Raw genomic sequence first — 12,793 nt, 5'->3', positions numbered from 1 at the left:
GCCTGCCCTTTGGTTTTGAACCTCACTGATATTAACGCCCCCTCTGTGGAGGACACAAGTTTGGGGAGAAAGGCCTCTGGGCGTCGCCTGCTTGGCTGCAGCTCAGGCCGGGCCCCCAGTCCCTGACAGGAGAGAGGATGTTGCCTCCACCCCTGGAGGGCTGGGCGGGCAGGGCCTGCCTGGGGTTTCCCGGAGCCCCGCCCGCCCCACCGTCTGAGTGCACTTCAAAGTGGCTGTGGGGGGGGCACGGGCCCTGGCACTTGTCGCCAGCCTCTCCCCTCAGGTCTAATTACTTCCACATGCGCCCAGAGCTTTGAAGCCCTCAGACTCCCTGTGGGAGGAGGGGAGAGGAAGATGGGGGGCAGAGGCGGGGAACGGGTGCAGGAAGGAGCCAGCGGGGCTAAACTAGGGAGGGCGGGCTGGCCCCCTACCTATGCCACCCTTGGGGGTGGGGGCAGGGCTCCTGGGTGCCCATGGCAGTCGGGCAGATGTCCCTCCCCAGCAGGCCAGGTCCCGCTGCTCCATGAGAGTCCTGACTCCGAGGTCACTGGGCCCAGAGCCCTCGGGGTGATTCAATCCTAGGCTGACAAGTCCAGACAGCTTTCAGAATTAATGGGAGGTAGGTGCTGGGGGGGGTGGGGGGGTGGTTGCTGGGCCCCAGAGGGCAGCCAAGCCTCCTGACTGGGCTCCTAACAGGTCCTGAACAGCCCTGACCTGCCTCGCCTGGGCCCTGGGGGCAGTGGTCCTTTCCACTGGCATGACCCCTCTCCCCCCAAAGAGCCCTGCCCACACATCCCTGGGCATCCCGGCCGGTCGCTGGCACCCCATGCCCACGGCAGCCCCGTGGCAGAGGCACCATCCCAGGCGAGCAGCCACACGTGCGAGGGCTCCGATGTCACAGCCCCTCAAGCCCGGCCCTCGGCAGGGTACTCACACATGGTCTTTGTTACTCTGTCCTCTTCCAGCTTCGAAGCAACTTGACTTTGGGTGATTAATGGCAACAGGAGGCTGTGCCTGGGGAGGTGGCTCTGATTTATTGATGTTGCTTTGTTGAAAACAAATATGTAGCTCAGGGAAGCATCTTTTGAGGGGAGTATCGGATGGCTGGAAGGTGACACACTAGCTTTGGTACCAGTGGCAGAACCACACCATTCTGTGTGTGTGCGGAGGACATGTGGGCTACCTGTTTAGGTGGGCGGGTCTCCCGCCACCCGCTTCCCAGTGACCGAGTGCTTCTCTCACACCGGTGGGTACCTGGCTGCCCCCGGGGGCGGGGTGGGTAGGGCACCCACCCAGGCACCTGGCCCCTCATCCTGTCAGCGACCTCTCCCCTCCGCATGCTGTGTCCTGGCTGTCAGCAGCAGGCAGAAGGGATGACCTGGGGAAGAGGGGTGGTTTGCTGGGAGCTGGAGGAGAACGTTGTGGGTCAGCGGCTTCTGTCATGTCTGCAACCAGAGGCTACGACTCCCAGCAGGCAGTCACAGTGAGGGTGGAAACCCTAGAAGTCCAGAAGCTGTGGGGGAGAGGCGTGCTCAGAGCCTTATGGGTGTGGGCCACCCACCCACTCCCCACCCAGGCCCTGTTCTGGAGGCCCACCTACCAGCTGAGGCAGCACCTTCTCCAGCTGCTCCACATCCACATGGTCCAGTTCCTCTGCCTGGGCCTGCCGGACACTGCGGATGGCCGCTTCTGCCGTGATGCGGGGGGAAGTAAGGTAGAGAAAGCTGGGGGGGCTTGAACCCCAACCCCCCTGGCCACAGCCCTGGCTGTTCCCCCACCCCTGTGCCAGCTGACAGCTCAGAAGACAAGGTTGAGACTTCTGAAATACAGAAATTTTCAGGGACAAGGTGCTTGTGGGAAAATGGGAAAAAGGTGTCTTGATAGCCTCACTGAAAAATGTAAAGGGATCACAAATCACCCAGACAAGCCTGGGTGGGACCCCAGAGGACGCTATCGGGCCCCTCTGCTCACCTACAACGAAGATCTTCAGCAGCTCGGCCATGAGCTGCAGCGCATCCCCACTGACTGCAAGGCGAAGGGAGCAGGTTACAAGTACGCGTTCTCCCTGCTGCCCCACTCCACCCTCACCGCTTTTGGTGTGGCTCATGCTCAGGCTGGTGACCTCCACCCTCTGTCTGGCCCACCCAGCCCTCCCTGAGGCCCTGGCTCCTGCAGAGCTGCAGCGCAGGGTCCCAGCACCCCACCCCTGCTTCGGGCTCACACACCTTTGGTCTTCTTGTCTTTAAAGTGCAAGTGCAGCAGTTTGCTCACCAGCTCCTGGGGGACGGAGGGCACATCAGTGAGCCACTTCCCCCACCCCTCCTGCTGACCCTTTAGTCATTTCATTGTGGATGGGATGGGGTTGTAATTTCCAGCTGGAAATGCTGTCTGTGGGGCTGGGTCTCCCCAGGGTGGAGGACTAGGCATGGGGGGATACCTCCCTGCGAATGCCTCCAGGAGAGCCAGATATGAGACGCGTGTGGCAGACACGAGGGAGCAGCCAAGGTGCCGGCCCACTGCTCTGGGCTCCAGTCCTCATGGTATCCAGAATGGTCTTGTGCTCCTGCTCCCAGAGACAAGTTGCTTTCCCCACAGTGGGCCCCTTCACAGGCCTGCCCATGTCACTAACATTGCCTGGCTTTGTCAGACCCTGCTCTGAGCACGGTGCCAGCTGCATCCCAGGTCCCTCCTTGGGGCCTACAGCATGGCACGGAGAAGGGGATCTTCCTGTAATGGGGAAGGGTACTGTGAGAACCCCAGAGCTTAGCAGGAGCCAGGCTCCTTGTCAATGGGCAGTCAAGGTAGGGGACCCAGGGAGGTTGCTGAGGGTAGGGACCAGCTGGAAGAAGCTGTGAATGAGGAGCCCACAGAGCGCCTGGGGACGTGGAACAGCAGCAGTGGGTGCCCAGGAGCCCAGAAGCCAGGTGTCGTGCAGAGGTGAGCCAAGGACCCACAGGCCTCCAGCCTTGGCCATGGAGATGGCACTGCCTTGCCCAGTGCAGCTCAGCAAAGCTGGAGAGTAGAGTGGAGGGAGTGGACCCCACTGGAGACCCATCTCTGGAGGCGAAGAGCTTGCCATTGGTCACCAGCAGCGCTGAAGCAGCTTCACCCTTCCAGCTATGACCACGGGAGCCTGGCGCCACCTGCTGGTCCTACACGCTGTGTACCTGGAGTGTTAGTCACTCAGTGGTGTCTGACTCTTTGGGACCCCATGGACTGTAGCCTGCCAGCTCCTCTGTCCATGGAATTCTCCAGGCAAGAATACTGAAGTGGGTTGCCATTCCCTTCTCCAGGGGACCTTCCTGACCCAGGGATTGAACATGGGTCTTCTGCATTGCAGGCAGATTCTTTACCAACTGAGCCACTGGGGAAGCCCGTGTACCTGGAAGATACCAGGAAGGGCCCAGAAGGCTCTACCGCTCCAGCAGCTCCCAAACCCAGGTGAAGAGCTAAATCAGTCAGATTGCTGGTGGGGGGCAGCTGCATGGGGTGGTCGTGACAAAGGGATCAACACCAGCTGGGAGCGGAGATTCCCTAAATTTGCAGAGGGGAAGATGGGATCTGGGATGTGGTCAGCCTTTGTCCCACTGTGTGGAGGCAACACAACCCCTGACGCGACAGCCTTGGTCATGGGTAATGGCCACAACCCCAGCTCTGGGTGATAAAAGAGCGAAAATCCCCACTAGGACAGGGTGGACAAGGCAGTGCTCACAAGGGGCTGGGATGCACCTTCCCACCCCAGGTTCACAAAGGCCTGACATCAAGGGCTCAGTGTCTCCAAACCTTAAGGCAGAGTAACAAAATGAGACCCAGACCACTCATAGCCAGCGGAGTGTGGGAGGTGGCGGGCCTCCCTATCCATCCACCCAGAGCAGCACTTGCCAGGTGCAGGGCAAAGGGGCTTACTCTGGAAGTGGGTGGCTTGGGTTTGACCCTAGTTCTGCTGATTTCTCCCACTGGCAAGTAGGGACAGTACTAGGACCCATGTCCTAGGGTGCTGAGCATTACACGGGCCAATTCATGCCTGGTGCATACCCAGTGCCTGACTGCTGGGTGTGTTGCTAAGAAGAGCACTCGTAGAGACACAAACACACCAGACAACGGAGCCAGCCCGGCTAAATCGAGACGCAAAGCACAGGTCTGGCGTAACAGGAAAAAGGCCAAAAAGAAGCTTTAGAATACACAGCCGAGCTGTGTCTACACTACCAGCGAGCTGGGCCGCACTGTGCTCTACGCTAAACCCTTGAGGGAGGAGAGTCCTGCCGAACCCGTAGCCGCGGGGCGAGGGGCAGGGGTCGGCGGCCCGGGCTCCTCTCTGAGTCTCCCTGCATTTGTGCCAGCACCTACCCCTGCCCGATTTCTGCACTTTCCGTCTGGCCACAGACTAGGGCGCCTATTCAACCTTCTGCTACCGGGGCACGGGACCACGGAGGACGAAGGGAGCTCGGAATGGCGGTCATTGCCGGATTCTGGAAACTGGCTCACCCTAGATGGCAGCGCGGGGGCCGGCTCAGGACCCGCACGTGAGTCAGGCAGGGAAGAGGGGTCGCAGCGTCCCCACCGGCCCCGTGCGCGTCCCCCAGCCACAGAAACCTCGCCCGGCGCCCCCAACCCGCCCAGCCAGCACGCCCTTTCTCACTTTCCGGAAGACGGCTCCGGTTTCCTCCATGACCGCCACAAAAGCGCGCGCCCTCTGGAGCCCCGCCCCCGCCTCCCCAGCCAATGAACCCTGAGCGCGCCCTCTGGAGCCCCGCCCCCGAGCTGTCAGCCAGTCGACCCAGAGCGCGCCTCCCGGAGCCCCGCCCTCGCAACGCCAACCAATAGTCCCGCCGCGCGCGCCCGCTCCTTCGCCTTCATTGGCCGTGGTGAAAGCCCTCCTCCGCAAGGCCTCCTGGGAGTCGTAGTTTCTACCAGGTCTTCCCGGCGCGCCCTGCTCTTCCTGGATACTGAGGCGCGCGGAGGCCGCGTACACCTGCGGCGTACGAGCCGGGGTCAGCGGCCCGAGGGCTAGGGCCTCCGGCCCGGGGCCCAGGGGTACGTCCGACGCCCGGACAGGCTCTACCGCTGGAGGCTCCGCCCCCGAGGACGCCCACCTCCTTGGTCCCCGGCTCTTGCGGTCTCCTGAGCATCACCTGCCCCCTCTCTCCTGGGGCCTCCTGCCTGTTGGACCAACTCAGTTTGTTCCTTGTTCCTCGCCTGCTGAGGACTTAGGGTCTTTGTGCCCCGCACTGAGCTGCCGGGGCCTCTGTAGGCCCCCATGGGAGAGGCCCTGCCCTTCTGCCTTTCCCTGGCTTCCTGGCTCCAGCTGGCTTCTGGTGAGTCCTGTCTAGGAGTTTGGGGAGAAGCCCTTCCTGCACTCCAGGGACATGGAGGAGTTCCGGCGCGCCTACAGTCGGCTGTGCAAGGAGAGTGGGACCGAACCCCAGGAGACTGTCCTGCAGCAACTGCACCAGCTGCCGCAGGGCCGGCTGGACCTGGCCACACAGAGCCTGACAGTGGACACCTGCAGGGCTCTGGGCAAGCTGCTGCAGAAGGAGTCACTGCTGACGGAGCTCATCCTGAGTGACTGCATGCTGAGTGAGGAAGGTGGGCACCAAGGGCCGGCAGCGCCCAGGGCAGTCCTTGCAACTTCAGAGTTGGGGCTGGGTTCAAGCCCTTTGCTTCAGGGCCACCTCCTCTGGCTGCTTTTGCACTGCTGCTCATTAGCTACATATACCCCAGTCCTTGGTGCTTGGCACCTCTAGCAAAGAACTCTCTGTCCCACCTGATCTCTTTTTTTATTTTTGGTGAAGTTTCTCCATTTCACTGTCATTAAAGCAACCCCTTTGGAAACCTGAGCGCAGAAGGCAATTTCTCTTTTTAACGGGAAAGCCCTTAGCGTCCCCCAGCTTAGGAGAGTCCTGCCGTGCTGATGAGCACAAGGGTCAGCAGCCTGACTCGGCACTTGGAAGCTGTTTCAAACCTGACACAGAAGTGGGGTGACTTGGCATGAACCCTGGCTGGTGGGGGCCACGTGGACAGCTGTCCCTCCCCTGTGTCTGGGGAGCCGCCCCAAAATGGAGCCACCAGGGGTGGAGAGTGACTGCCCTGCTCTCTTACAGGGGCCACGCTGCTGCTGCAGGGGCTGTGTGTCAACACTGTTGTGCGGTTTCTGGATCTCAAGGTGGGTGGATCTGCACTCAGGGGCATGCCACCTGAGAGCAGGAGTAGAGAAGATGCAGGTGTCCTGGCAACCAGGAGTCTGCATGGTGGCCAGAGACCATGTCTGTAAGCGCTCTGGGCACACAGGCTCCGCACCGTTTTCTCATGGTCTCATGAATGTGTGCTGGTGTTCTGAGGGCAGAAATGTGAGTTCCAGAGCATTCTCACAAGCACACTGAAAGAGCCCGCATCAGAAGGCCACTCTGGTCAGGGAAGGCAGAATCTGAAAGGAGCCACACGTCTGTTCAGAGCGTGCCATGGCCTCACCCGCTGCCTGACCAGGGTATTCAGAGCCCAGGCCAGGACGCCGGAGAGTGACTGGATGACCTCTTCCTGTCCTAGGGCAATAACCTTCGAGCAGCAGGGGCCGAGGCACTGGCAAAACTCCTCCGACAGAACAAGTCCATTCAGAGGTAGGGTGGCAGTCCCAGCCCCCAGCTCTCCCCGCAGCCTCTGCTCTCTCTGTGGTTCTGGGTTGGCTCCAGGGGACACTCTTCTGCAACATGGGAGCTCACACCTCATGCCAGCCTTCTCTGGTCAGGGGTAGGTGGGTATAAGTTACTCAATTTCTGCCAGAGACCCCCCCAAGCCCGCGCTCCTCCTCGAGCCCACTGGATCCCATGGGAGGAGGATGCCCTTTGGGCTATGCACCTCATGTCCACCCTTCCTGCAGCCTCACCCTGGAGTGGAACAACCTGGGCACATGGGATGAAGCCTTTGCTACCTTCTGCGGGGCCCTGGCGGCCAATGGCACCCTGCGGCAGCTGGACCTCCGCAACAACCAGATCAACCACAAGGGCGCCGAGGAGCTGGCCCTGGCCCTGAAGAGCAATGCCAGCCTCCAGCAACTGGGTGAGGCTGCCAGCACCGGCCCTCCCCATCCTCAGAGCAGGCAGGGAGGTCTTGCATCCCAAGCCCTCCCAATGCTTCCTCTGTCCTCTCCCAGAAGGGAGGGGGTGGTGAGGAGGGGCACACTGAGCCGGGCTCCTGATCTGTGGCCCATCACAGGAAGTGCCAGTGTCTTGGGCAGGGCCAGCCCTCCCACCCCTGGCAACACCACATTTCCTTCCAGACCTGCGCTGGAATCACATTGGCCTCCTCGGGGGCCGCGCCCTGGTGAACTGTCTCCCCAGCAACAGAACCCTGTGGAAGCTGGAGCTGGCTGGGAATAACATCCCGGGCGACATCCTCAGAGCCGTGGGTATGGGCACATGGGGCTGCTGGCAAATTGCACTGTTTGAAGCAGGGCATAGAGCTGATTCCCTGTTGACAGGATCAGCTGATTCACCTCTTAAAAGTCACATTTTGGCCTTTAACCTTTGGGGGCAGAATCCACCGAGAGAGGGGCTGCTTGGGCTGGAACCATAAGGGCATCACAATGGTAGAGTATTAGAAACAGAGGGAGCGGGGAGCAGGCACCAAGGAAGAAAGGGCAGAGGCGGGAGCCTGCAGAGTGCCAACGGCCCAGGCTTACCACGGTCCCCTCCTCACACCACGGTCCCTTCTGTCATGACCCTCAACTCCTCCATCCCAGGCCTGCTGAGTGCTCTGCCACTCCCCTCGGCAACTTGTTCCACCAGCAGCACCAGCCCCTTGAGGGCCCAGGCTTTGGCCGGAATCTAGTGTGAGGTTACCATCTCCTGAGTCTCCCCAACTCATGTCCTCTCCTGTTTCTTGGTTCTTGCACCTGCCTCTGAGTCACCCCAGTTGACAGTGTGGCCGCTTCTGGCCGGCCCCTCTCCAAATGCTGCCTGGATCTTTCCAGCACATGGGAGCTGAGCACAACATTCACCTCTTAAAAGTCACATGTTGGCTTTTAATCTTTGGGGAAGAATCCAAATGCCCACCTTTTGTGACAGTTGAGCAACCTCTTCCCATGAGACTGTCCCCCCACCAGGTGCCTCCCAGGCTCCTCGCTTCACTGTTGCCCCTATCCCCTGTCCCCGCCGCCTCTGAGCCTCTCACCTGCTAGTGCACTGAGGGGTCCGATCGGTGTGGTTAAGACATGGGGGTGGGCTGGCCATTGGCCATTCTTGGGGCTCAGTCCCCCAGGAGACGACTTCACTCTTTCCAACAGAGCAAGCCATGGACCACAACCAGGACCGGCAGACCGTCTTCCGGGAAAGCCAGGCCCGTGCCCAGGTGCTCAGCAAGGAGGTGCGGCACCTCCGGGAAGAGAAGTCCAAGCAGGTAAGGACGATGCTGCCTCTGACCGCAGGGCCTTGCCCCGTCCCGGCTGTGTGGACAAAGAGCCCCCCTCAGCCCCCATGCCATGGCCACCTTCCCTCCCTCTGAGCTCTGGAGCCTCTCCGAGAAGCCAGTACCTAGGCCCCAGAGGCAGCCTCTTGTTCTGATGCCTTTCAGCTGGGTGGGTGGACTTCCCCCTGGGCCTCCCTCTCCTTGGATGAGGCTCAGCTCCTTGGTGTCCTGCTGCCTCAGTAGATGTCGGCCTCCTTTCTTGCCAACCATGGGGAGTGAGCAGGCTTTGGGCCCTGACGGGCTCTGCCTGGCTCTGTCCCCAGTTTATGGACTTGATGGAGACGATCGACAGACAGAGAGAAGAGATGGCCAGGAGCAGCAAGTGAGCTTGGCCCCGGGTCCAGGGCAGGGCGGCAGTGCAGTGGGGGAACCTGGGGGTCTGGGTCCTGGTTCTGGCCCTGGAGTGACCTAATGTGGGAGCCTGGTCATCTCCCCACAGACAAGGATGTGGGCTGTATTTCCTGAGGGAGTTGGCTGGAGGGCTCAAGGCGCCACTGAGCACTGCCTTAGCCCACACCTGGACATTGTGTGAGCATGAGGGGCAGCAGCCGCTTCAGGGAGGGGCTCAGACGACTCGGGTTTGGGCCCCTCGAACCCTCCTCTCTGTCCACAGGGCATCGGCTGCACGTGTGGGGCAGCTTCAGGAAGCCCTGAACGAGAGGCACTCCATCATCAATGCCCTCAAGGCCAAGTAAGGAGGGGCAGAAGGCAGGATGGGGATATGAGGAGGTTTCAGAACACTTCATAGGCCTGCCCACAGGGCAGAGGAGGACCATCCTAGTAGGGACTCAGGTTCCAGTGCACAAAGGAAGTCAGGGAAACCGCTAGGGTAGTTACTGAGAAGGCTTTCTGGGAAGAGCTCCAACTCATCTGCTTGCAAAGCTGGGCACCGGGCACTGAGGGAGGGAAGGTCAAGCTTTGTCTGCTTTCCCCAAGCCCCACCCCAGGCTCCCTAGAAGCCTGGTTCCACTGCCCTGCACCAGCCCCCCCCCCCCCGCCATCCCCTTACCTGGTTTTGCAAAAAGCAAGTTCTTTTCATTGGCAGCAGACAAGTCTCTGAGGAGCCTAGACTAGCTCAAGGGGCACTAGCAGGTGTAGTGGCCTGGCAAGAATGACCTTAGCAAAGGCTAGAGGTCGGCTGGAGCAGGGCTGGCCCTTCTCTCCTTGCAGACTTCAGATGACAGAGGCTGCCCTGGCTCTGTCGGAGCAGAAGGCCCAGGACCTGGGGGAGCTCCTGGCCACCACAGAGCAGGAACAGCGGAGCCTGGCACAGAGGCAGGCCAAGGAGCACAGGCTGGAGCAGCAGGTGGGTGGGTGTGGGGTGGGCAGGCCGGGGGTGCATGGTGGCAGATGGGCACTGATGCCCTTTTGCTGTGTTACCCCCAGGAAGCTGCAGAGCGGGAGTCTAAGCTCCTCAGAGACTTGTCTGCTGCCAATGAAAAGAACCTACTTTTGCGAAACCAGGTATGGGGGTGGGGGGGGATGGGGCCAGCCCCTGGGGAGCCTGGGGTGGGGCTTCGGGTAAGCTGAACGAAGCTTCCTCCCTCCTTGCCAACTTTGCAGGTGGATGAACTGGAGCGGAAGGTGAAATCTCAGCAGGAGCAGCTGTTCCTGACCAAAACGGAGCTGACCAACACGACGGCTGAGCTGAAGATGCGGGCCGTCCAGGCTGAAGGTCAGCACACCCAGGCCTGCTGCTGGGGCCTGAGAACCAGGGGCCCCATGAGGAGTCCCACCCACTTGTCTCCCCTGTGCTTCCAGAACGCCTGGAACTGGAGAAGAAGAGGTCCCGGCAGAGCTTGGAGGACGCGGAACAGCTGCGCTTCAAGGAGGTGCCTATCAGTTGTGTCATCTGGGCTTTGCCCTCCCTGTTCCCCCAGTGGGGCATGGTGTCCCTAAGGCAGACTCCTGGCTGGGCTTCCCTCAACAACCTTGGGCTGCTGCTGACAGTCCCAGCAGATGTCAGACCCAAACCCTCCCTACCGGTTTCTAGAAGGGACCCTGACTGTGCCCGGGCCACAGTGCAGGCTGCCATCTGGGGTGCAGCACTGGGACCTGCCCTCCGTCCTAGCTTCCTCCGAAGCCACTTGGGGCAGCCTCTAGTTGGAAAGAACAGGGTCCCCAAGATTCATCTGCCCCCTCCAGGGTGGGGATCCCATGAGGGGAAACCTAGGGGGCCAGACTGCCAGCCCTATCCCTGCCTCGCACCTGGGCAGGTGGAGCACATGACTCGCCACCTGGAGGACAGCGAAAGAGCCATGCAAGAGAGGGTGCAGAGGCTGGAGGCTGCACGGCTGTCACTCGAGGAGGTGAGCTGGGTGCCAGGCTTGGGAGGCTGAGTGTGGCTAGAAGGGGTCCCCCGGCAAGGGCTGAGGATGGTTACTGTCTGTGGTGTAGGAGCTGAGCCGGGTGAAGGCCGCGGCACTCAGTGAGCGAAGCCAAGCCGAGGAGGAGCTCATCAAGGCCAAGAACCAAGTCCGCCTGGAGGAGGTGAGCTCAGGGTCACAGCCCACTGCTCACAGCACCCACCAGGGAGAGCACTGAGGGGCTGGCATGAGCTGCTGGGCTTGCACAGCCCTTCGAGCTTAAGTGGGCATGACCGAGGCTGTCTCCTGGCTCTGTAGGGAGGGACAAGGGAACAGGAGCTCCAGGGGTGCAGAAGAGCCAGACGAGGACACTCAGCCCATCAGTACCACCTCCAGCCCCCCCTGCAAAAAGCCATGGTCCTCCCTCCCCACAGTGGGGAAGGGGTTTGTCCCAAATGTGCAGCCTGTGACCACTTGGTGGAAGTCGGGGGTGGGGGGCCCAGGAGGCAGGATGGTGTTAGCTTGGCACACGGGGGAGTCTCCTCATTCGCGTTTGAACCCATTCAGAACAAGGCATGTGTTAACTGTAGTGACAAAGTGGTTTCCACTTTGCAAATATAAGCTTCCTTCAGCCTGAAGGGGCAGGGGTCACTCCTCACAGGAGCTCAGAGCCACAGGCCAGAGAGCAGCTCACCCGTCCTTCTCCTGGGCCCACAGCAGCAGCACCTGGCTCACCTGGAGGAGAAGCTGCGGCTGCTGGCACAGGCACGGGACGAGGCTCAGAGCGCCTGCGTGCAGCAGAAGCAGACGGTAGCCGATGCCCAGGCGCGGGCCAGCCAGCTGGGCCTGCAGGTGGAGAGCCTGAGGCGGCGCCTGGAGGAGCTGCAGCAGGTAGCTGGGACACTGAGAGCTCCCGGTGGTGCCCCTGGAGCACTGCCCCCCCGCCCCGCCCCAGCCAGCACCTCACACTCACCCCTCCTTGCCTGGCAGGAGCTGAGCAACAAGGACCAAGAAAAAGTAGCTGAGGTGACGAGGGTGCGGCTGGAGCTGCAAGAGCAGAATGGCCGCCTGCAGGCCGAGCTGACGGCCCAGGAAGCACTGAAGGAGAAGGCCGCGGCCCTGGAACGCCAGCTGAAAGGCGAGCTGAGCCCCAGGCCCCTCCACCCGGTGGCATTTCTGCAGGGCCTTCCTTACTAGGCCATCCCACAGAAGGAGGAGGCGGGCCGGGAGAGCTGAGCTTGGCCCAGGTCTTCGCTCCGGGAGGTGCTGGTAGGGGAGGCTGGGTGCGTGTACGCCCAGGGGACCCTGAGCAAACCCCACCCCGCCAGCCCCCTGTGGACCTCCTAACTGGCGGGAGCGGACCCTCTTCCTCACTGAACTTCCCCTCCTGCAGTGATCGCGAGTGACCACCGGGAGGCGCTGCTGGACAGGGAGAGCGAGAATGCCTCTCTCCGAGAGAAGCTTCGCCTTAAAGAGGCTGAGATCGCCCGGATTCGGGATGAGGAGGCCCAAAGGGCCAGCTTCCTGCAAAATGCTGTCCTGGCTTATGTGCAGGGGTCCCCCCTGAGGACCTTGAGCCCCCAAAAGTGAGGGGTCAGGGAAAGTCTGAGAGCGGCAGGAAGGTGGCATCTGTCGGACGAGTGTCTGACGCCTGCCCCTCCCTTCTTCACCAGGAACAGGCCACTGGCAGGTCTGGGCTCTTTGCGCAGAGTCTACAGCCAGTAACGTGGAAAATCAGTGCTGGGCAGGATCTGAGAGCAAGACAGCCGCAGCTTACAATCGGGGTCCCTGTCTGGGTGGTGGGGGCGGTCCAGAACCTGGCTGGCCAAGAGGGCCCTCCCCACTCCGTCATCCCCATCGCAGGGAGTGACATGCCTGAGAACACAGACCCAAGAAGGTAGGAGCAGTGCGTGAGCTCTCCCGGCCCCACCCACCGTGGTGCAGTCACCTTTTACAACCAGGAGCTCTGCAGTTTGCTCACCCCAGGGTATTTTGAAATACAGAATTTTGCACTTTGTGATACATTT

The 12,793-nt window shown here is 61.2% G+C and overlaps 3 protein-coding genes across 4 annotated transcripts; 2 read left to right on the top strand and 1 right to left on the bottom strand.

The window, feature by feature from the left end:
• Nucleotides 1-1,013: 1,013 nt before the first annotated feature.
• On the bottom strand, nucleotides 1,014-4,726 carry CENPX (centromere protein X). Its single transcript, XM_043905168.1, has 5 exons — nucleotides 4,640-4,726; nucleotides 2,226-2,277; nucleotides 1,972-2,025; nucleotides 1,601-1,689; nucleotides 1,014-1,513 (listed from the first exon to the last, which is right to left on the bottom strand). Exons 1-5 carry the CDS (start codon nucleotides 4,667-4,669, stop codon nucleotides 1,499-1,501), a joined length of 240 nt encoding a protein of 79 aa, XP_043761103.1. The 5' UTR covers nucleotides 4,670-4,726; the 3' UTR covers nucleotides 1,014-1,498.
• On the top strand, nucleotides 1,508-4,736 carry LOC122695370. Its single transcript, XM_043905164.1, has 4 exons — nucleotides 1,508-2,937; nucleotides 3,118-3,255; nucleotides 3,341-3,441; nucleotides 4,341-4,736. The coding sequence occupies exons 1-4, from the start codon at nucleotides 2,789-2,791 to the stop codon at nucleotides 4,724-4,726; spliced, it is 774 nt and encodes a 257-aa protein (XP_043761099.1). The 5' UTR covers nucleotides 1,508-2,788; the 3' UTR covers nucleotides 4,727-4,736.
• Nucleotides 4,737-4,907: 171 nt separating this feature from the next.
• Nucleotides 4,908-12,788, top strand: LRRC45 (leucine rich repeat containing 45). 2 transcript variants are annotated; one of them, XM_043905159.1, is made up of 17 exons: nucleotides 4,908-5,586; nucleotides 6,102-6,163; nucleotides 6,544-6,614; nucleotides 6,875-7,053; nucleotides 7,274-7,402; nucleotides 8,279-8,391; nucleotides 8,724-8,782; nucleotides 9,074-9,151; nucleotides 9,631-9,766; nucleotides 9,847-9,924; nucleotides 10,024-10,135; nucleotides 10,222-10,292; nucleotides 10,677-10,769; nucleotides 10,858-10,950; nucleotides 11,484-11,657; nucleotides 11,757-11,904; nucleotides 12,160-12,788. In XM_043905159.1, exons 1-17 carry the CDS (start codon nucleotides 5,367-5,369, stop codon nucleotides 12,354-12,356), a joined length of 2,013 nt encoding a protein of 670 aa, XP_043761094.1. In that variant the 5' UTR covers nucleotides 4,908-5,366; the 3' UTR covers nucleotides 12,357-12,788. The 2 variants fall into 2 exon arrangements, 1 of the variants encoding a protein (XP_043761094.1); XR_006341361.1 differs by lacking the exon at nucleotides 12,160-12,788 and having other exon boundaries at nucleotides 11,428-11,657; nucleotides 11,757-11,896.
• The last annotated feature ends 5 nt before the right edge of the window (nucleotides 12,789-12,793 follow it).

The sequence above is a fragment of the Cervus elaphus genome, chromosome 5, assembly GCF_910594005.1.
Source record: "Cervus elaphus chromosome 5, mCerEla1.1, whole genome shotgun sequence".
NCBI classification, from domain to species: Eukaryota; Metazoa; Chordata; class Mammalia; order Artiodactyla; family Cervidae; genus Cervus; species Cervus elaphus.
Note: the sequence above shows the minus strand (reverse complement) of the source record. Positions and strands in the feature narration are given on the sequence as shown.